Genomic DNA, 24329 nt, shown 5'->3' on the forward strand with positions numbered 1-24329 from the left:
TTCAGATGCAAATAGGTACAGTATTCTGGATATAGTGCAGCTGCAAATAGGTACAGTATTCTGGATATAGTGCAGCTGCAAATAGGTACAGTATTCTGGATATAGTGCAGCTGCAAATAGGTACAGTATTCTGGATATAGTGCAGCTGCAAATAGGTACAGTATTCTGGATATAGTGCAGCTGCAAATAGGTACAGTATTCTGGATATAGTGTCGATGTTTAGTTTAGAAGTACAGCACACACATCCAGTAACCTGCAAGTGCAGAGTAAAGTGATGGAAGAATGTCGAAAGCCCCCGGGTTAAAACTTTCAAATTAGCATTGAAAAGTGTGCGGGTATCTACTCTAGCCTTTGTTCATACTAGTGTATACCAGTGTGTGTGTGTGTAGGTGCATTGTAAAGAACTCACAAGGACCATTGGAGCATTACAGAACACATCGCTGTTTTTATTAAAGCCTCGACTGGCAATAATACTGAAAAAAGTGAACTCGGAACAGATGGTGTATGGCAAGCCCACGGCAAGCCCACGGCCAAGCCCACGGCCAAGCCCACGGCCAAGCCCACGGCCAAGCCCACGGCCAAGCCCACGGCCAAGCCCACGCCAAGCCCACGGCCAAGCCCACGGCCAAGCCCACGGCCAAGCCCACGGCCAAGCCCACGGCCAAGCCCACGGCCAAGCCCACGGCCAAGCCCACGGCCAAGCCCACGGCCAAGCCCACGCCAAGCCCACGGCCAAGCCCACGGCCAAGCCCACGGCCAAGCCCACGGCCAAGCCCCCGGCCAAGCCCACGGCCAAGCCCACGGCCAAGCCCACGGCCAAGCCCACGGCCAAGCCCACGGCCAAGCCCACGGCCTCTCTTTTTTTTGTTGTTTCCATTGTTTATTTGTCATTTTTCTTCTTTTTTTTGTTGTAAGAGTACATCAACTCCTGCTTTTATTGTAGCATGAATAACATCAATAAAAGAGAAAAAGAAATATACAACTTATATTACACTGTGTTATGAACAAAATATAAATCTATAACTCTATGTTATATGTACATAATTATCTTTCTCCATTTGTCAAGTTGAGATGGTCAGATACGTGTTTCTTTTTTGACTAACTCTGACTTTGTTTTGAGCTCCACTCGTGACATTTGATTGTCTTCATTGTTATTATCATCATCATCTTCATCGCGATCATGGTCACCATCGTCGCTGTATCACCCAACATCACCAGGGCCTATCATCCTGTCAACCTGCTCATGAAAAACGTTGGACTCTATTCATTAGTATAACTAGAGCCAAGTGTTTGTCCTGGTCCGGTCACAAAACTCCTGGCCCTAAGTACAGTATAATACCGCAGTATGTGGCAGACCTAGCAAGCTGGGATGATTGAACTTGTAAACCCCTCCTTTTCCCCACACTGTCTAGCCTACTAATCTAACCTACAGCTTCCAGCCAGAATACAGGAAACCATTTCTCCAGCATTAGGTCTCACCGTGGCCTGATTGTGAGGTTGTCTATATGGCCAAGTATGATTGACTGCGAGGCTCACTATCTGGCAATAGGCATGGTTGTGATTGATTGTGTAAGAGTAAACATCTACAGCAAGCATGACTGGGCTGGGTCACTATCTGGCAGCACACCTGTAGAGTGAGTGGACATGGCTAATGGCTAGGTCATAGTGTGGAGCTAAAACAAAGTAAAGTCCCCAGAGTCACATAGATATGACAGGTCATTACTTACTGAATGTCAGATTATGCTGTAGAACATTGTTGAATTGGCAAAGTAAACACTGATTTTCCTATGGGTCGCAAATGTGCGGTGTGTGTGTGTGTGTTCTGATCATGTCCTAATTTGATCAAAATCCTGATCGTGTTATTCGAATTTTGCACAACTGTGTCTGCTAATAATTTGTGAGTCTGCTGTGTCTGTGTGTCTCTGTGTCCGCCAGCCTCAACGATGTTCCACGGCATCTCAGGTGAAATAGCAACCCTAGTACACGAGAGCCTCGCTCCTTTGTTCAGAGGAAACAGAACAGGATAGAATAATAGAACCGTTTTCTTTTATCTTCATAAAAAGAAAGAAAGTAGAAGAAACTTCACATTATACATGAACCATTACAAACAAACAAAAAAAAAATCGCCTTCTTTTCTCTGACCACACAGAGTGTCTGAGTGCTTTTAGAAGTGGGTTTGGACATAAACAGGTTACGTTGTCAAGATGAGGGACGAAGATGGGGAGAGAGTTAGTGAATAGAAAGTCCAGTCTCCTTGGCGAAGAGCGACAGCCGTCCGTTGGCTGTCGTCCGTGTCGCTCCTCCTCCTCACCCAGCGTCCATATAGGATTAATACTAAACAAACAGAACAGATAAAAACAGAAACCAAAGAATATGCAAATTGCAAATGAAGTAAAAAGTAAAAGGACAACATTAGATGTAAATACTCTAAACCAGCTAAATATAATAATGCTTCATTGAGCGAAGAAGTTTCATAGGGGTCGTAATAAACCCAATAGAGGCCAAAATAAATTATACTGTACATAACTTACTCAAATTGAAAGAAACGCTGACCATCATTATAATTATTGTTAATAATATTATTACACTAGAGGCAGTTTGAATAAAAATGATAAAATACAGTATTGAAATACAAAGGAAACACTGACGTGCTGATATGACGATCAGCTCCTCCCAATAAGAACAGCAGAATGACGTGTTTTGGGGACACGGACGGGGACAGAGTCAGACACTGGGGGACATAGAGGGGAACTCTCAGAGAGAGGGACAGAACGGGGACGGACAGCAAATACTCAAAACTACCAGTAGAAGCCCGCAGGAACACACCAAACTTCTATAACAAAATACACACCAATTTTGTGTGATATCAGTTGGGAGTATTACAAGAGGGTTTGGGTTGTGGGTAAGAGTTGTTGGCTTGTGCTGGCTGGATCAGTTGGCAGCGGAGTAGAGTTGTTGTGGGGTTTCGATTGGGGAACTGGGGCTTGGGGATGTGTGTGTGTGTGAGTGTACAAGAGAGTCATAGGGCTTTCTCTGTCTCTGTACACCAGGAATAGGGCTTTCTCTGTCTCTATACACCAGGATGCTGAAGTACTGGGGGCTCACAGGGGAAACTCCAGTGTTTCTGTTTGTCTTGGAAAGGGACAGAGTTCTGGGATCTAGTGTCTAGTGATGACTAAACCAGCTCACACAGACTAAACACACACACACGCACAGCGAGCTTGCTTACACACACTCTCACACACATACAAGGGGGTGTTTCATATCTAAAATAAACCCTTGTTTGTACCTTCCAAAGACACAAAGTCCTCCTGATCAGAATAAAAAGGCAAGCCAAAGAAAGGGTAAAAGAACGAGGGTGTAAAAGGAGAGAAGAGGGTTGGTGGGAGATTGTCTCATTACACAGTACTGTCCAAGATGACCCATGATGAGAGACCGAGGTCCCCCCCTGAAGTGAGCCGGCCCTCACTGTCCAACACATGGCGGTGGCCCTGATTGGACTTTCCCATTTTGACTCTCATAAGGGGAGTCACACACACAGAGGGAGGATATCTGCTGACAGTACACCGCAGAGTTGAAGAAAGAAGAAGAATTCTAAATAAAAAGTTTTGCTTTGACTTCTGTCAGGTGCTTTACAATGAAAAGGGAAAAATGTCTATTTTGTATCTATTATTAAAACTGTAGCACAAAAACAACAAATCACATTCACAAGCCACTTGTTGGCACCGTGTACCTGAGTGAGAATATCATAGAATCAAGAAAAAAAAAAGCTGTTTTAAAAGTGTCTCTTTCATAAACAAGCAGGTCGGCCATTTTAAAGTGTATCTTTAATCAACTGACAGGCCTGCTGTTTAAAAAAAAAATGTCTCTTTGAAGTCAAACTGGTCTAAAAGGTTGTTTTTTCTGTGTTTTCTCCTCATATAGTAGCTTACTCATGACATAATGTGTATCTCATCTTGCCTCTATGGCGTACACAGCAGTAATACTCTAGTACTCTGTAGTACTTCGTAGTACTTTGTTAGTCCGCTGTAGTACTGTGTAGTACTCAGCAGAAGTCACGGCAATCAACTCGCCTCCTCCTAGACTCCAGTCTGTGTAACAGTCAGTGTGAGTGACAGGTCCTGTGCTTGATTTGATTGGTCGGTTGCTGGTATCGAGATTCCAATGGGAGGGGCTTGGCTCTGAGGTCCCAGAGTCCTTGTTGGTTAAGTGGTAAAGGAGGGCGAGGTTTGTGACATTGAATGTGATTGGATATAAGGGACGGATAGTCTCTCAGGATTGGTGGACGGACGGGGGTGTTTGCAGCAAGAAGCTGGGTATCTGATTCTGATTGGCTCTGCTTCCAGATTATTGGTGGTTGTCGTTATCGCTTCCATAATCTCCCTCCTCGTCCTCATAATCAAAGTCGTCGTACGCATCACCGTTGCTGTCGTCCAATCGCAGCGCCTCCTGTTTGACTCGGGTCTCGTCTCCCTTGAGGCTGGGATGGTAGGGGGTCTGGAGGGGTGGGGCGACGGGCTCGGGGCTACTGGACAGTGAGGAGTGCTCCGAGGGCATCTGGGGGGAGGGCAAGCCTGCCATGGCGAGGGCACCTGGGTACACCACGCCCGCCGAGGACAAGGGCAGCTGGGCCTGTTGTCTGGAGAAAACCACAACACAACAGTTAGTACAGTTTAATAACACAATATAATGTAGAAATCTGAATGAATAAAACTAAATCCATCAGATGCATTCAGACAGCTGTTTTTACAGTCAACACAACGTGCTTTATAATAAACTCAGACCACAAAGAGAAGTTACACAACGGTAAGGGAAAACTCCTTATGAGGAAATACTTTATCCCACAGTTGAAGTGTGTGTGTGTGTGGTTTTGGTTACTCACTCACCCCACAGTGAAGTACTGTCTCATCTCCTGCCGGCGGTTCCTCATAATGGCCTTGTACTCTCCAATCCTCAGCTTCTTCCCGTCCACCAGACAGGTCCGTTTGGGCCGGGGTTTGTACTTGTAGTCCGGGTACTTCTCCAGGTGCTGCTTGCTCAGCCGGGCCTGCTCCTCATAGTACGGCTGCTTCTCCAGGTTAGTCATGGACTTCCAACGAGAACCTGGAGAGAGAGGGTGGGTGGGAGGGAGAGATGGAGAGAGGGAGAGAGGGAGAGAGAGAGGGAGAGAGAGAAAAGGGGAAAGAGAGAGAGGGAGAGAGAGAGGGGGGGGAGAGAGGGGGGAAGAGAGAGAGAGAGAGAGGGAAAGAGAGTTGAAAGCAGGTTAAGTGTTGTCCTCGTTCACTGTGTCCATCTCATCAGAGTTCAAAAATGAGTACCTCATTCTGTCCTTTTAACTTTATTAACACACACATAGGCGTGCAAGCTGACACACACACACCTACACACATAAGTGCGCAAGCAGACACACATTCCGACACACACAAGCGTGCGAGGAGACACGCAAGCAAGCACACAGCAAGCGTGCACGCAATGTTATTTAAATACAACACGTCCAATATGTTCACAGCCTCTTTGCAGAAGGCCTCCCAAATTCTAAACCACCAAAACACATCTTCTCCAATCTGGCTCTTTACAGTATATCTGGCTGCAGTGTATAAGTGTGCCTGTGTGTCGATCGTGCTCTGGGCCCAGTGTGTGTGGTGTGTGTCTATCTGGGCTGAATTTACACTCTGTTACTACTGTCTGTTAATGGGTAAAAGCTGTCTGTGCTGGCCTGGTCAGCTAGCACACTCCTTTCCCTTCCCTTCCCTTCCCTGCTGGAATAGAAAACTCCTTCTGTTAACATTCGAGAGCGGGCCCTTATTAAAACCAGATTTCCCAGTGTTATAAAACGTTTAGGAGCTCTTTAAAATGTCAAACACAATCCCAGAGGTCTGGGGAGAATGTCACAGACTGGAGTGCTTGTTTAATGCATAATGAATTATATCATCGTCGTTGAAGCTCTCCGTTCTCTCTCCAGAGCTAGTCATTAAGCGCTAGTTCCACAATACCGCTTCTTGTGAGGAACGGGGGAACAGTGTGTGTGTGTGTGTGTGTGTGTGTCGTGTGTGTGTGTGGATTGTGTCGCGTCTCTCTCCCAGCCTTAGACGTCGTGTGTCTCTGGGGACCCTGCTAGGTTCCCAGCCCTCTGTCTCAGTAGCGCTGCTAGCTAACTACACTACAGATGTTCAGGCAACCAGAGATAAGGACGGGACAAAATATGCTGTCAATCAGAGTGCTGTTGTCACAAAGAGAGACGGAGGTACGGTGTGCGATAGGGGCCACACAGAGCACAGGAACGTAGAGAGAGAGAGAGAGAGAGAGAGAGAGAGAGAGAGAGAGAGAGAGAGAGAGAGAGAGAGAGAGAGAGAGAGAGAGAGAGAGAGCGCTGCCTGGCTGCAACACAAGGGATCAGCTCAATTAGGTTAACACGCATTCTCACGCCTCTCTCCCTCTCTCCCCCGGTCTTCCACCTTCCACTCTCTCTCTATTCTTCCTTGAAAGGCAGGCAGGCACATTCCTTCTCTCCCCTCTCACACCCCTCTCTCCCTCCTCTAGCCGTCTGGAGGGGGTCTTAGTCTTACCGAGGATTTTGCTGATGTTGGAGTTGTGCATGTCGGGGAAAGCCTGGAGAATCTTCCTCCTCTCATCCTTTGCCCAGACCATGAAAGCATTCATGGGTCGTTTAATGTGCGGTTCGCTGTTGCCTCGGCCCCGGGCCTCACGGAACATCCTGGAATCAGACACACTGGGGCTGCCTGTGGGAGGGAGGGGGAGAGAGTGGATGTAAACACATACATTAACACAATCCAACACACTTCTTCATATATGCATACAGTCTTAAACACACACACGCGCACGCGCACACACAGACACACTCACACACACACACACACATTGTTTAAGACAAAGCACAAATGCATCTTTGTGCACACACACAAACACACACCATCTGAGTCTCCACTCATGGTGAAGTCCATCATGGTGTGGCTGAACTTCTCTCTGTCCTCTGACTGCTGCTTCAGCTGGTGGCTCAGACTCTCCAGAGCTGCCTTGTCCTGGAGAGGAGAGAGACACACAGTCGGTCAATCAGTCAGTAAACATGGGCACCAATCAATCAATTATCTAGAGACAATCAATCAATCTTTAGTTACACATTAGACTGCCTTGTTTTCAGGGGGGAGAGAGACACAGGCGTCAGTCAATCAACATGTAAGGTTAACATATCAGTCAATAACCAGGCTATAAAGCTATAGATTAACACGTGTAGATACTGTATGTTGGATGTGTGCCAGAGAGTGTGTGTACCTGTGTTGTTAGGCTTGCTTAGTGGGGGCAGAGGGCATAGTTAGTTGGCACTAAAGCATTGTGCTCTGGTCTTTAACCAGCCTGTCTATGTGGCAGGGTGGAGATAAGAGGGGCAGAGGGCAAGACTGGCACTAAAACAGGTAACAGCTGATGTCATTATGGGAATGACATTGAGATTGTGTTTGTGTCCATCTGCTATGATTGGATGTGTATGAGAATGACTGTGTGTGTTTTATCCCAGCAGCCAACTGCATGCTGGGTGTCTCTCTCCCCCTCTCTCTGAGGCCCTTGGGGTCGATCCATTAGAGAGAGAGGCGCTCCACACACACACACACACACACACACACACACACACACACACACACACACACACACACACACACACACACACACACACACACACACACACACACACACACACACACACACCGTGAAGGGCCACACTGCACGACCCCCTGCGTATTTATTACAGACAATAAAAGGCTGATTGACTGTCCATTTACATGGCTAATGCAACCAGCTGAAACACACACACACACACACACACACACACACACACACACACACACACACACACACACACACACACACACACACACACACACACACACAAACACCCCCCCCCCCTCCATTAGAGAGAGAGGCGCTCCACACACACACACACACACACACACACACACACACACACCGTGAAGGGCCACACTGCACGACCCCCTGCGTATTTATTACAGACAATAAAAGGCTGATTGACTGTCCATTTACATGGCTAATGCAACCAGCTGAAACACACACACACACACACACACACACACACAAACACCCCCCCCCCCCCCCACACACACACACACACATACATACACACACTCTTCCCCAAACCCAGAGCCTGCATTTACAGCTTAATTATACGATTAGAATCCATCCCAAAAGCCATGCATCTTTAAAAACATCACTCCAGCCCTGGCCTAACCATTAGGAGATGGCCCAGCCAGACTGGCACCAGCCTAATGAAATGCATGTCTCTGTTTTACAGCACTACAATTTAATTGTTCAGCAGAGATAATTCATCAGATTTGAATAAATATCATCGCTAAAGAGAGGGAACGAGCGAGACTGAGCGAGAGAGAGGGGGAGCGAGAGTGGAGACAGTGAGGAAGAGCGAGAACAAGCGAGAGAAATGGGATTTGTCTGCGTGAAACTATTTCAGGGAAAAATGCTGCAGAGATGACTTGCGGTGAAACAAGTGACACCAGGAAACCCCCTGTCTCTTTAGTAAAACACTGCTAGCATTGATCGGTGCCTGTATCATTGTATGTATGGAAAGTTCACTGCAACCTCAACGCCAATCAATCCCAAACCATTTAAAGGGTTGAAGAAGGGTTTATTGATATCAATATTAAAGTCCTACCGGCTGAGGGTCTACGGATAATAAAACAAACATCATTTCTAGGACATAACAACGGTAGAGAAAGACAGCATGGATGTGTTTGACCCGAAAGCCTCTCGCTAAGTCAGAGTTGAAAATAAGTTGAGGTGTGGAAGTCATTTAACAAACTGAAAGCAAAACTATTCATTGTAATTCATGTTGCTTGACTAATAAACTACACTAGGTGCTGCACTGTACCGTATAAAACTGACACCCAGGCATCATGTGTCACAGCGGTAACCTTCAGTCAGTGTCCAGTCATGAGTTATAGTAAAGTAGCCAACCTACACACGGTCTGCTCTATTTGAAACTATAGAGGACTGAGACTGGCCGACTGAGAGGAGAGGAGGATTATTCTTCTAATGTTGTTCATCCAGCTTCATCCATCCACCCCAGGGGATTAGGGGCGAGCTGGGCAGAGAGTAGTGGACCTGTCAGGTCCCTATGGGGCTATGGCTATGGGGTTCACATTGAAAGTCAACTCTGAATAAATTACATGCTTTAAATAAAAAAAATGTCCATTTTAGGTATGAGACTCTGCAAATGTGACAGGAGAGAGAGAGGGAAGACAGAGAGAGAGAGAGAGAGAGAGAGAGAGAGAGAGAGAGAGAGAGAGAGAGAGAGAGAGAGAGAGAGAGAGAGAGAGAGAGAGAGAGAGAGAGAGAGAGAGAGGGAAGAGAGAGAGAGAGAGAGAGAGAGAGAGAGAGAGAGAGAGAGAGAGAGAGAGAGAGAGAGAGAGAGAGAGAGAGAGAGAGAGAGCTGTTGAATGTCAGCAGTGCAGATGCTCTTTAAGATCCAGTACGCTGCCGTGCTTGTGTGTGTGTGTGTGTGTGTGTGTGTGCGCGCGCTTGCGTGTGTGTGCCTTTGTGTGTGCACCAGCTGACTCCCAGTGTGTTTAACAAATAACCACAATTTAGCCACGCTGCCGAGGAGCGGGTGCCGTCACTTCGCATTAGCGTCTCCTCAACGCTTTGCTAGCAGGCTCCCCGTGCCCTCCTCCTGCACCCCCCTCGCCTCCCCCGTCTCCTCCAACCTCCCCAACACCCACCCTGCCCCCAGCACGCCTCACACACACACACACACACACACACACACACACACACATTACCTCAGCCAAGGGTTTCTCTAACTGGCCAATTTACCTGTACTGCTCTTATTACACAGGTGATTGACAATTATGACCGTTTCGATATATACAGACAAAATGTTTAATTCCATTTCATCTTAATGCATCGTGCTATATCATATTGCAATACATTGTGTTGCAATATATTTTACAAAGGTGATTTATACTAGAATATGACATTACATTTGAACATATTGTATCATATTACATTACACTGTAGGATAATATAGTATATTGTGCATTGCAGTACTTTGTAGACAATCTTATCTAGAGAGCGTCTGGGGATGTAGGGTTGGTCAAGTGCAAGTTTACTTTTTGTATTTTTATTTATTTATTATTATTATTTTTTTTTTTTATCATAATGTAGCTACTTTTCTAGAGGGGAATTTATTCCTAATTCTTAAATCTAATGTCATGGTACAGGGTTATCTCCTGTTAGTAGTATGAGGACAGAAGGCATTTGGTTGGTGTTGAATAAAATAATAGTTGTAAGGTTAAGGATGTACTAACATATCTGACCTTGTCGGAGCGCCCGCTGTTCAGGCTGAGGTTGTTGACGGCGGCAACCTTAGCGTCCAACACCTGCTGTTCTCTCTTCAGCTGCTCCTTCATCTGTCTGGCCTCAGCGAAGGCCTTGGTCACAGCCTCGTGGTCGTTCAGATAGCCCCCGGAGGACAGGGATGACAGCAGGTCTGAGAGAGATACACAGAAGAGCATGTTCTTATTTAAAAACTCAATGAGGGGAAATATCAGGAATGAGTTTTTTATGTATATATACACTACCGTACAAAGTTAAGGTCACTTAGAAATGTCCTTGTTTTTGAAAGAAAAGCACATTTTTTTGTCCATTAAAATAACATCAAATTGATCAGAAATAAAGTGTAGACATTGTTAATGTTTTAAATGACTTTTTAATGGAATATCTACATAGGTGTACAGCGGCCCATTATCAGCAACCATCACTCCTGTGTTCCAATGGCACGTTGTGTTAGCTAATCCATGTTTATCATTTTAAAAGGCTAATTGATCATTAGAAAACCCTTTTGCAAATATGTTAGCACAGCTGAAAACTGTTGTGCTGATTAAAGAAGCAATAAAACTGGCCTTCTTTAGACAAGTTGAGTATCTGGAGCATCAGCACTTACAGGTTCAAAATGGCCAGAAATAAAGACCTTTCTTCTAAAACTCGTCAGTCTGTTCTTGTTCTGAGAAATGAAGACTATTCCATGCGAGAAATTGCCAAGAAACTGAAGATCTGGTACAACGCTGTGTACTACTCCCTTCACAGATAGAGCAAACTGGCCCTAACCAGAATAGAAAGAGGAGTGGGAGGCCCCGGTGCACACCTGAGCAAGAGGACAAGTACATTAGAGTGTCGAGTTTGAGAAACAGATGCCTCACAAGTCCTCAACTGGCAGCTTCATTGTACCTGCAAAACACCAGTCTCAACATCAACAATGAAGAGGCGATTCCGGGATGCTGGCCCTTCTAGGCAGAGTTCCTCTGTCCAGCGTCTGTGTTATTTTGCCCATCTTAATCTTAAATTTTGATTGGATAGTCTGAGATATTGCTTTTTCTTTGCAGAGTCGCCTCTTCGCTGTTAACTTTGAGACTGGTGTTTCGCGGGTACTATTTAATGAAGCTGCCAGGTAGCCTAGGGGGCAGCAGGTAGTCTAGTGGTTAGAGCGTTGGGCCAGTAACCAAAAGGTTGCTAAATCAAATCCCTGGGCTGACAAGGTAAAAATCTGTTGTTCTGCCCCCAAACAAGGCAGTTAACCCAGTAGGCCATCATTGTAAATAACAATTTGTTCTTAACTGACTTACCTAGTTAAATAAATGTTCAATACAAAAAATATTATGGACAAAAAATGTGCTTTTCTTTCAAAAACAAAGACATTTCTAAGTGACCCCAAACTTTTGAATGGTACTGTATACATACTGTATGTGTGTATTTTAGTTTACAATTTTTTTTAGCGAAATAGAATTGACTAGAGCTTTGATTGTTGGTTGTTCAACTGTAAATCTGTTTGTCAGATTGCAGATTGCTCCAGCTCTTTTAGAGATAAACTATTTGGATGTAAACAGTCTCTAAGGCCATCCAGAATAAACACTGTCCTTAACCCCTGTGAGGTAAATACATGACCAGACACACAACCACAGGGGAAACACACACACACATGCAGTCGTACACTCACCCGGACACAGACTGACCAGTTAACTGCTAAGGCTGTGTGTGTGACCCGTGGCCAGGTCGGCTCTCTCTTAGCCTCCACTGAGAGACGTGTGTATGGGTGCGTGTGACCTTCAGAACACACGCACCCATACACATACAGACACCCCTGTCAAAACCCTGCCATTTTAAGTCTGGATGTTATTTCCCGTGGTGAACCTCACTCCCACCCAGCGGCAGACAGAAACACACGCAGAACGGTAAACACAGGGTACAAAGGTATCCTGACAGACCATCTAAAAGCCCATTCCCTCAAATCTCAAATCTCCACATCATTCAGATTTATTGAAAAGCCCCAGCATTCCTCCCGAAAGGGGATACAGGTTTTTTTGTTGTTGTTGCACAAATACACACACATGCATGCTTGCTCGCTCGCTCGCACACACACACACAAACACACACACACACATCCTTTCCGCCTGACAGTCCACGCAAACACACACATTCCCTCACTATCCATTTAGTCTTTTTCATCCAAAAGCTCATGGAATTCTTTGAAGAGTAGAAAAGCGCAGGCGGCATCCCGGAAGATTACTCCTATTAAACCCAAAAAGCCTGCTAATTTGCCCCTCCGGAAACATCTGCCCAACACATATCAAAGATGATTCTCTGCTTCTTTTCAGCGTTGTTATTTGTGTTATTGCCGCAGCTTAGCGGACGGAGCGGCAGCAGCATCTGCTGTGTGACTGTGAGAGGCGGGAGGTCGGAGGGAGGGATGAGGGATGAGGGAGGCCGTGCTATCGCTCTCTCTCCATCTCTGGGTTAACAAAGAGCTGCTCCAAGCTTATGGCCCTTTATCTGTCACTAATCCCTCCTGCTAATGCCATCTCAGGGCAGATTACACTCTCAGATTTGTAATGACAGAGGAGTGAACTCTTACAGAAGTCATAACGGCAAAATTGGATGCAGAGGGCTGGAGAGAGAGAGAGGCCGGTGTTGTGGGCTGTGATGGCTGGCTTGCTGGATGGTAGTGGGTTTTAATCTGGATTCAATGTGTGTGTGTGTGTGTGTGTGTGTGTGTGTGAGCAGAGATGTACTGTGTCTGCGTTCTTCTCTCTTGTTATGTGTGTGTGAGTGTGTGTGTGTGCACTGTGTGTGTCCTTGAGTGTCTGATTGCCAACCTAGGCATGACCCAGATAGGAGGGCTGGGGACAACAGTGAGACCCAGCCAGAGCCCAAACCCTACCCTACCCTGCAGCCTCACTCTGCCCTGGCCTGGCACTAATTATTCAGAGTGGCCACAGACACACTGTTGAAATTAGACAGTCACACAGAGTGGGTCTCAGCAGTAGAGGTCACAGACACTGACAGGCATTCAAAGTTCAGTCCTTCAGATCAGACTCTCGGAGACTGTCATTGAGGAGAGGTTGGATTGTGGGAGATAGACTGATAGAGGACAGATGCTGCGAGGAGACTGGGCAGAGAGGAGCACGCACACAAAGACAATGAATAATAACCATGTGTTATTAAATCCATTGAAAGTCATAACTCCGTCTCTCTGTGTTTGACTGCAATAGCAAACGACGTGAATCTTCGTCTGACCTGGTAACACTAACAGGAACCGACGGAAACAGACTGTGTGCCGTGGCAGCAGACAGACACTCATTGTGATCTAAATGAAACGGCTTGCCTCAACATGTTCCATCTGAAATCCATTTGTCAGAACAAAAAACATCTGGGATGTAAATCCACTAATCTACTATTAAATCCTGCGATTTGTTGAAAAACACTGAGATTAGAAAGAATACAAGTTAGAAATGGCTAACTGCTGCAAAAGGAGGAGGGGTGTGTGTATTATAATGTGTGTTTATTATAATGTTTGTGTGTATTATAATGTGTGTGTGTATTATAATAGCTGTGTGTGTATTATAATAGCTGTGTGTGTGTGTGTGTGTGTGTGTGTGTGTGTGTGTGTGTGTGTGTGTGTGTGTGTGTGTGTGTGTGTGTGTGTGTGTGTGTGTGTGTGTGTATGTGAGTTCTAACAGCCATGTCGTGTGTTTATAATAGCCTTGTGGTCTGTGTGTGTGTCTGCTGTTATTGTGTTATTAATGCAGGTTGTTATGTGTGTATCGTTCTATAAGAGGCTTGTCTAATCTCATCTGTGATAAGTCCCGCCTGTCACACAGCTACTCTATTCATCTGAAAAACACACTCTCCTCTTCCATCACTCCATTTCCCCTCCTATCCTTCACACTCCTCCATCTCTCCACCTCCTCCTCCTTTTCCTCCTCCTCCTCTTCCTATTCAAACTCCTGTTTAACCATCCCTGCCTCTCTGGCTAATAAACGCTTGACAATAATATACCCTATAGGCATACACAATGGGAAAAAGCCTACACTAATTATAGCATTTTATTTTATTTTGTATTAATTTGTTTTGTTTTTTTGTTACTTTTAACCCCTTTTCTCCCCAATTGGTAGTTACAGTCTTGTCTCATCGCTGCAACTCCCGTACAGACTCGGTCGAGAGCCATGCGTCCTCCGAAACACAACCCAACCAAGCCACACTGCTTCTTGACACAACGCCCACTTAACCCGGAAGCCAGCCGCACCAATGTGTCGGAGGAAATATCGTGCACCTGGTGACCGTGTCAGCATGCACTGCACCCGGCCCACCACAGGAGTCGCTAGTGCGCGATGGGACAAGGATATCCCTGCCGGCCAAATCCTCCCCTAACCAGGACGACGTTGCGCTAATTGTGCGCCGCCCCATGGGTCTCCCGGTCGCGGCCGGCTGCGACAGGGCCTGGACTCAAACCCAGAAACTCTAGAGCTAGCTAGCTTAGACCACTGCGCCACTCGGAGACCTAATTATAGCATATTTACATGTGTGAACACACATTGTTGTCAGTGAATCAGTGTTTCATGAATACATTACTTAAAACACTACTTAATGGTGATGTGAGTGAAATAAATGACATTCATGTGCATACTTACTTAAAATATCTACTACTGCTAATATTATTATTATTATTATTATATTACTACCAATACTTATTCTATAATGGATTAAATAGTTTCTTCCCTACTAATATTATTATTATTGTTATTATTATTATTATTATTAATATTATTATATTATTACCACTACGACTACTTATTCTATAATGGATTAAATAGTTTCTTCCCTACTAATATTATTATTATTGTTATTATTATTATTATTATTATTAATATTATTATATTACTACCACTACTTATTCTATAATGGATTAAATAGTTTCTTCCCTACTAATATTATTATTATTAATATTATTATATTACTACCACTACGACTACTTATTCTATAATGGATTAAATAGTGTCTTCCCTCCTCAACAATCTACACACAATATCCCAAAATGTTAAAGCAAAAACAGATTTTTAGACATTTTTTGAGATTGATAAAAATAAAAATAAACGGAAATATCACATTTACATAAGTATTCAGACCCTTTACTCAGTACTTTGTTGAAGCACTTTTGGCAGCCATTACAGCCTTGAGTCTTCTTGGATATAACGCTACAAGCTTGGCACAATGGGAGTTTCTCCCATTCTTCTCTGCAGATCCTCTAAAGCTCTGTCAGGTTGGATGGGGAGCGTCACTGCAAAGCTATTTTCAGGTGTCTCCAGAGATTTGGTTTAAGTCCGGGCTCTGGCTGGGCCACTCAAGGACATTCAGAGACTTGTCCCGAAGCCACTCCTGAGTTGTCTTGGCTGTGTGCTTAGGGTCGTTGTCCTGTTGGAAAGTGAACCTTCGCCCCAGTCTGAGGTCCTGAGCAGGTTTTCATCAAAGATCTCTCTGTATTTCGCTCCGTTCATCTATCCCTCTATCCTGACTAGTCTCGCAGTTCCTGCCGCTGCATAACATCCCCACAGCATGATGCTGCCACCACCATGCTTCACTGTTGGGATGGTATTAGCCAGGTGATGAGCGGTGCCTGGTTTCCTCCAGATGTGACGCTTGGCATTCTGACCAAAGAGTTCAATCTTGGTTTCATCAGACCAGAGAATATTGTTTTTCATGGTCTAAGAGTCCAGTCATTTAGGTGCCTTTTGGAAAACTCCAAGTGGGCTGACATGTGCCTTTTACTGAGGAGGGGCTTCCGTCTGGCCACTGTACCATTAAGGCCTGATTAGTGGAGTGCTGCAGAGGAGATGGTTCTCCCATCTCCACAGAGGAACTCTGGGGCTCTGTCAGAGTGACCATCGGGTTCTTGGTCACCTCCCTCATCAAGGCCCTTCTCCCCTGATTGCTCAGTTTGGCCGGCCGCCAGCTTTAGGAATGATGAAGGCCACTGTGTTCTTGGGGACCTTCAATGCTGCAGACATTTTTTGGTACTCTGTCCATAGGACAACAATCAGTCGTATATTGCACAAATCTGGCCTTTATGGAAGAGTGGCAAGAAGAAAGCCATTTCTTAAAGATATCCATAAAAAGTGTCGTTTAAAGTTTGCCACAAGCCACCTGGGAGACACACCAAACATGTGGAAGAAGATGCTCTGGTCAGATGAAACCAAAATTGAACTTTTTGGCAACAATGCAAAACGTTATGTTTGGCGTAAAAGCAACACAGCTGAACACACCATCCCCACTGTCAAACATGGTGGTGGCAGCATCATGGTTTGGGCCTGCTTTTCTTCAGCAGGGACAGGGAAGATGGTTAAAATTGATGGGAAGATGGATGGAGCCAAATACAGGACCATTCTGGAAGAAAACCTGATGGAGTCTGCAAAAGACCTGAGACTGGGACGGAGATTTGTCTTCCAACAAGACAATGATCCAAAACATAAAGCAAAATCTACAATGGAATGGTTCAAAAATAAACATATCCAGGTGTTAGAATGGCCAACTCAAAGTCCAGACCTGAATCCAATCGAGAATCTGTGGAAAGAACTGAAAACTGCTGTTCACAAATGCTCTCCATCCAACCTCACTGAGCTCGAGCTGTTTTGCAAGGAGGAATGGGAAGAAATTTCAGTCTCTCGATGTGCAAAACTGATAGAGACATACCCCAAGCGACTTACAGCTGTAATCGCAGCAAAAGGTGGCGCTACAAAGTATTAACTTAAGGGGGGTGAATAATTTTGCACGCCCAATTTTTCAGTTTTTGATTTGTTAAAAAAGTTTGAAATATCCAATAAATGTCGTTCCACTTCATGATTGTGTCCCACTTGTTGTTGATTCTTCACAAAAAAATACAGTTTTATATCTTTATGTTTGAAGCCTGAAATGTGGCAAAAGGTCGCAAAGTTCAAGGGGGCCGAATACTTTCGCAAGGCACTGTATACTGTCAACTGTAGAACCTTATATAGACAGGTGTCTGCCTTTCCAAATCATGTCCAATCAATTGAATTTTCCACAGGTGGACTCCAATCAAGTTGTAGAAACATCTCAAGGATGATCAATGGAAACAGGATGCACCTGAGGTCAATTTCGAGTCTCATCGCAAAGGGTCTAAATACTTATATAAATAAGTTATTTTTGTTTTTCATTTTTAATACATTTGCAAACATATGCTAAAAAGCTATTGTGTGTAGATTGATGAGATTTAAAAAAAATATTTTATTTAAAAACAATCAGAAATGTGAAAAAAGTGAAGGGGTCTGAATACTTTCCGAATGCACTGAATATACAGTTGAAGTCGGAAGTTTACATACACCTTAGCCAAAAACATGTAAACTCAGTTTTTCACAATTCCTGACATTTAATCCTAGTAAAAATTCCCTGTCTTAGGACAGTTAGGATCACCACTTTATTTTAAGAATGTGAAATGTCAGAATAACAGTGGAGAGAATTACTTATTTCAGCTTTAGTTTCTTTCATCACACTCCCAGTGGGTCAGAAGTTTACATACACTCAATTAATATTTGGTAGCATTGCCTTTAAATTGTTTAACTTTGGTCAAACATTTTGGGTAGCCTTCCACAAGCTTAAAACAATAAGTTGGGTGAATTTTGGCCCCTTCCTCCTGACCGAGCTGGTGTAACTGAGTCAGGTTTGTAGGCCTCCTTGCTCACACACACTTTTTCAGTTCTGCCCACAAATGTTCTGTAGAATTTAGGTCAGCGCTTTGTGACTCCAATACCTTGACTTTGTTGTCCTTAAGCCATTTTAACACAATTTGGAAGTATGCTTGGGGTCATTGTCCATTTGGAAGACCCATTTGCGACCAAGCTTCAACTTCCTGACTGATGTCTTGAGATCTTGCTCCAATATATCCACATAATTTTCCTCCTTCATGATGCCATCTATTTTGTGAAGTGCACCAGTCCCTCCTGCAGCAAAGCAGCCCCACAACATGATGCTGCCACCCCCGTGCTTCACGGTTGGGATCGTGTTCTTCGGCTTGCAAGCCTCCCCCTTTTTCCACCAAACATAATGATGGTCATTATGACCAAACAGTTTTATTTTTGTTTCATCAGACCAGAGGACATTCCCCAAAACGTATGATCATTGTCCCCATGTGCAGTTGCAAACCGTAGTCTGGCTTTTTTCTAGCGGTTTTGGAGCAGTGGCTTCTTCCTTGCAGAACGGCCTTTCAGGTTATGTCGATATAGGTCTCGTTTTACTGTGGATATAGATACTTTTGTACCTGTTTCCTCCAGCATCTTCACAAGGTCCTTCGCTGTTGTTCTGGGATTGATTTGCACTTTTCGTACCAAAGTACGTTCATCTCTAGGAGACAGAACACGTCTCCTTCCTGAGCGGTATGACGGCTGCGTGGTCCCATGGTGTTTATACTTACTATTGTTTGTACAGATGAACGTGGTACCTTCAGGCGTTTGTAAATTGCTCCCAAGGATGAACCAGACTTGTGAAGGTCAACATTTTTGTTTCTGATGTCAAGGAAAGAGGCAGTGAGTTTGAAGTTAGGCCTTGAAATACATCCACAGGTACACCTCCAATTGACTCAAATGATGTCAATTAGCCTATCAGAAGCTTCTAAAGCCATGACATCATTTTCTGGAATCTTCCAAGCTGTTAAAAGGCACAGTCAACTTCTGACCCACTGTAATTGTGATACAGTGAATTATAAGTTAAATAATCTGTCTGTTAACAATGGTTGGAAAAATTACTTGTGTCATGCACAAAGTAGGAGTCCTAACCGACTTGCCAAAGCTATAGTTTGTTAACAAGAAATTTGTGGAGTGGTTGAAAAACGAGTTTTAATGACTCCAACCTAAGTGTATGTAAACTTCCGACTTCAACTGTATATATTATATATATATATATATATATATATATATATATATATATATATATGTGTGTGTGTGTGTGTGTGTGTGTGTGTGTGTGTGTGTGTGTGTGTGTGTGTGTGTGTGTGTTATGTTCAATTTGCGTATGCGTGGTAAGTAGGCGCAGTCCCTTACCTATGGAGCTGACTCTGGACGGTGGTCCTCCGATGCTGGAGGGGGCTGTGCTGTGTTTCATGGACCCGGTGCTATGGTGGCCCAGCTTCATGGTGGGGACCTGTGGGGAAGCGGGGGAGGTGGGTGACTTGCTCTCGCTTGCTGTCTTAGGCTTGGACGACAGGTTCAGGGGCTGAGCACCCTCGTCCTGCAAAATCAAAACACACCAGTTGTGGCCTAGTGGTCGCTGGGTGGGTTCAACCAATCACCAAGGATCACCTGAGACGTTTGCCCAATCAGAAGGCTTGGATTGGATTCTACAGCAAGGCAGAGTGGACAAACCTGTCCCATAGGGCTCAAACCACAGGATGAGATTCCCAAACAAAGCTAAAATAGATACTGTATTCCCCATGCCATGGAAGAGAGTCATGCACATTCTCTGCCTCCTGAAAGAGGTACTGGACATGCAATGCCTCAAGGTGAGAATTGATGCTTTTGAGTCGTGCACATGCCACACAGAAGAGGACATGCATAGCACACTTATAAAATATATTATCTACAGCACCCGACACATACTATGCTTCATAAGGACACCACAAGAGCCCCTGTCAGACACTGAACCACTTCAAGGTTGACCCTTAAGCACAGCTGAGAGCTTTTACAATGGCTCATGAGAAAACGGATGGAAAAAAACAAGAATATAGAAAAATGCTTGGTTTTTTTGTGTAGATTAAAAGGCTCAGAGATGTGACCTGTTGAGTTTCAGCAGCTGTACAGACCACTTAGTCAGAGACACAGCTTCACAGCCTCTCATCAAGTCTAGATGAGGAGTTTCACTTTCCCAAGTGCAGCACATTGGCAGACTTGAGGAAGACAACAGCAGTAGACAACAGTAGAAGCTTCAAGTGTCAAACCCAGAGTGGCTGTGTGTGTGTGTGTGTGCGTGTGTGTGTGTGTGTGTGTGTGTGTGTGCCATGTGGCAGCTACGGTATATCAATTCATTTCCATGTGGACCTCCACCCATTAAGGGTTATCACGTTAGTCACCGTGGCAGATCCCCCCCCCCCCCCGCTGATGACATAATCCAATCAGAGGAAGCGGTCTGGTCACGTGACAGGAAGGATAGAATTCGATCCCGGAGAGATGGCTTGATGTACACAGCCCCTTTGTCTGTTTAAAACAACAACAATTAACACTCACACACAACAGGGGGTAAAGTATCCATGGTTAGCTAGGAATACATCCAGAACAGGGGTCGGTAACAAGCGGACCACTGGCCAAAACTGTCCCGCATATGTTGGCATTTTGGGCCTGCCAACGGTCCTTTTCTTGGGGGGTATTTTAGTTTTTGCCCAGAAAAGACTGTAAAATCACCAGGAATTCATCTTAAAATTATTTTAATTTAGGAAGTCTGTTCCCAAGTATTCCCACAAATAAAAAGAGAGGCATACAGTGTGTGATTGTGTCTCAATGTAATCAAGTTATGAAATGATTGCTATTATTTTCAAATACAATCTCTTTCTCTTTCTGGTCGTTTGCAGTGTACAAATGATTCGAATGATGTTCCGGCCCCACCACCATCCCCTCAAAAATAGTCTGCGGCTGAATCTAGTGGCCTACCACTGATCCAGGATATGATTCATCCAGGGATCATCCAGGCCCAAACCTGCTTAGCTTCACAGGCAAACCAGCAGAGAGGTGCTGTGTAATATGACTGCTAACAGTGACTATCACTGCTAACAGTGATTACGAGCATTCCACAACTCAATTAAGACCTCTCTCTCTCTCTCTCTCGCTCTGTCTCTCTTTCTTTGTCTCTCTCTCTCTGTCTGTCTGTATTGTAACAGGATTCCCCTCATTAGAGATATCTGTGTGAAAGCAGGGAGACCCCCAAAGATGTCTTCACTAGGCTAGGAGACAATAGAGTCAACATTAGTAAGACTTGCTCTCAATATTGAATCGTGACCCATATTATTGTACAGTGGGCTTTACTCACCTCTGAATGGGAGAAGAAGAGAGTCGTGAATATTTATTACAGATAATGCCTCTGTCTCTCCTCTCCTCCCTTCCCAGTGCTCTGGATTGGGGTCTTTTAGTAAAGAGACAAATCCTTAAGTGGGAAGTTGCCAACATGGATAATACCAGTGTGTTGGGGGAATTAGTTGAGACTCAGGCTCTGAGAAGGCTTGGGCCTCGTCGTGTGTGTGCCTGCGCTAGGCATTGTTAAAGGAGCTTTAAACCTCAGGACAGAGAGCCTGTGTGAGGCAGAGAGAGAGAGAGAGAGAAAGAAAGAGTGAGAGAGATAGAGAGAGAGAGAGAGAGAGAGAGAGAGAGAGAGAGAGAGAGAGAGAGAGAGAGAGAGAGAGAGATAGAGAAAGAGAGATAGAGAAAGAGAGATAGAGAAAGAGAAAGAGAGATAGAGAAAGAGAGAGAGAGAGAGCGAGAGAGAGAGAGAGAGAGAGAGAGAGAGAGAGAGACAGAGAGATAGAGAGAGAGAGAGAGAGAGAGAGAGGGTGAGAGAGAGAGAGAGAGAGAGAGAGAGAGAGAGAGAGAGAGAGAGAGAGAGAGAGAGAGAGAGAGAGAGAGAGAGAGAGAGAGAGGGAGAGAGGGAGAGAGGGAGAGAGAGAGAGAGAGAGAGAGAGAGAGAGAGAGAGAGAGAGAGAGAGAGAGAGAGAGAGAGAGAGAGAGAGAGAGAGAGAGGAGTAAAGGAGTGATAGTTACAGGGAAAGGGAAAGGGGGATGTATGGCAGTACTTCTCCTGTATTTCACCCCAGTGAAGTGCTGACATGTGAAAGTGACATCATCCCTCTGTATCTTATCAGGTCGCTGACGGTTCAATTACCAGTACAAGTGTGTGTGCCGCCATCTATCCTCACCAGGGTGTGTGTGTGTGTGTGTGTGTGTGTGTGTGTGTGTGTGTGTGTGTGTGTGTGTGTGTGTGTGTGTGTGTGTGAAGTGCTGTGGCCATTCATCTATCACAGGCCTGTCTGCTCTATGGCTGGTGAGCTGAGGTCTGATTCACCAAGCCAGGGTCTCTGTGGTCACACAAAGAACAGATTTATACCTCTCTAGCCTTGACTGTGCCCTGCAGGGTTCAGCGACAGTACACACTGTTAAATACACTTGGTGGGGAGGCAGTGAGAGAAGAAAGGAGAGGCAAGGAGAGGAGAGGTGAGCAGAGGAGAGGTGAGGACAGGTGAGGAGAGGTGAGGACAGGTGAGGAGAGGAGAGGAGAGGTGAGGACAGGGGAGGAGAGGAACGGAGAGGAGAGGTGAGGAGAGGAGAGGAGAGGAGAGGAGAGGAAAGGAGAGGAGAGGAGAGGAGAGGAGAGGAGAGGAGAGATGAGGACAGGACAGGTGAGGAGAGGAGAGGACAGGAGAGGTGAAGTGAGGAGAGATGAGGACAGGTGAGGAGAGGAGAGGACAGGAGAGGTGAGGTTAGGATAGATGAGGACAGGTGAGGAGAGGAGAGGACAGGAGAGGTGAGGTGAGGTGAGATGAGGACAGGTGAGGAGAGGAGAGGTGAGGAGATGTGAGGTGAGGAGAGGCGAGGAGAGGAGAGGAGAGGTGAGGAGAGGTGAAGACAGGAGAGGTGAGGACAGGAGAGGACAGGACAGGAGAGGAAAGGTAAGGAAGAGTGAGGTGAGGAGAGGTGAGGAGAGGAGAGGAGAGGAGAGGTGAGGTGAACAGAGGAGAGGTGAGGAGAGGTGAGGACAGGAGAGGACAGGTGAGGTAAGGACAGGAGAGGACAGGTCAGGAGAGGAAAGGTAAGGAAGAGTGAGGTGAGGTGTGGACAGGAGAGGAGAGGTGAGGGGCTCATACAGTTGGACTTACAGGAGAAAGCTCCTGTCTCTCTATTTCTAACCTGCTGAGTGTTTAGAGGTGGTTCCAGTGAGAGCCAGATGCAGACACAGTGTAGCGGACAGTAAGATAACAGCAGTTGTGGTCATGGTTTCTGTCACATGGACAGTCATTGATTCTAAATTCTAAAGCCAACTAAGGCTTCCGGGGAACTCACTTTAAGTCAGTGGCAGTGTGTGTGTGGGTGTGTGAGCGCGTGCTCGTGCATGCAAGTGAGAGTGTATGTTGTTCCCGGCAGGCCACACCTGAGTAGCCGTGTGTCCCTGTACCTCCTCTCCCCAGGGTAAAGCACTAAAGCTGTGTGCCTCAGTCCAAACATCTGTCTACAGCAGACCAGGCAGCCAGCCAGCCAGCCTCTACACTTCAGCAAGAGCCTCTAAATGAACAGAGACCTGACAGAGACAAGAGAGCACCTCTAAAATATACATGAAGGCCACCATTCTACCACCTCCTCCTCCCATCACAGGAAGAGAGAGAGAGAGAGCGAGACAAAGAGAGAGAGAGACTTCACTTGTCTTGGCGATGTTAACATATGTTTCGCATGCCAATAAAGCCCCTTGAATTGAATTGAATTGAGAGCGAGACAGAGAGAGAGAGAGAGAGAGAGAGAGAGAGAGAGAGAGAGAGAGAGAGAGAGAGCGAGAGAAAGAGAGAGAGAAAGAGAACGAGGGATAAAAATCAACAGGGGCTGATATTGAGAGAGACTGATGGGGCGTCAGCCAGTCATAACTAAAGGCTGATAGAGTGAGAGAAAGCAGGGATGAAAATAGAAGAAAAGGGAACCATGACAGACTGTGGTGGCCACAGCACTGAGTGGAAGTGAAACCAGTGAGTGGTCTAGCCATTTCCGTGGTGACCTGGTGGGGGCAGTGCGTGTCCACTCCCCTGTCCTGCTGTCTGTCGGGCCATTACGGCTGCCCTTCCCCCCTGCTAGGACCATAGTCGCCTCCCCTCCCTGGCCACTCCATATATATGGTAATGAGAGGCGTGTGTCAGAGTCAGACCCAGGGACGCCTGCCTGCGTTAGACAGGGGGGCAGGTGAGGGGGTCAGGGGGGGCAAGGTAGGGG

General features: G+C 45.5%; 1 protein-coding gene across 9 annotated transcripts in view; it reads right to left on the reverse strand.

Moving 5' to 3' along the window:
* Positions 1-858: 858 nt before the first annotated feature.
* LOC139378673 (transcription factor SOX-5-like) overlaps positions 859-24329 on the reverse strand; it is a 103991-nt gene continuing 80520 nt past the window's right edge. For 5 of the 9 annotated variants that reach the window (XM_071121070.1, XM_071121064.1, XM_071121068.1 and 2 more), the window contains 6 exons: positions 19422-19608; positions 10359-10531; positions 6932-7040; positions 6567-6740; positions 4887-5103; positions 859-4639 (listed from right to left, as the gene is read on the reverse strand). In XM_071121070.1, coding sequence (XP_070977171.1) covers positions 4348-4639; positions 4887-5103; positions 6567-6740; positions 6932-7040; positions 10359-10531; positions 19422-19608 — 1152 coding nt within the window. In that variant the 3' untranslated portion in view covers positions 859-4347. The remainder of the gene's footprint in view (positions 4640-4886; positions 5104-6566; positions 6741-6931; positions 7041-10358; positions 10532-19421; positions 19609-24329) is intronic. The other 4 variants (XM_071121069.1, XM_071121072.1, XM_071121071.1 and 1 more) reach the window with 1 other exon arrangement.

Source organism: Oncorhynchus clarkii, chromosome 21 (assembly GCF_045791955.1).
Source record: "Oncorhynchus clarkii lewisi isolate Uvic-CL-2024 chromosome 21, UVic_Ocla_1.0, whole genome shotgun sequence".
NCBI classification, from domain to species: domain Eukaryota; kingdom Metazoa; phylum Chordata; class Actinopteri; order Salmoniformes; family Salmonidae; genus Oncorhynchus; species Oncorhynchus clarkii.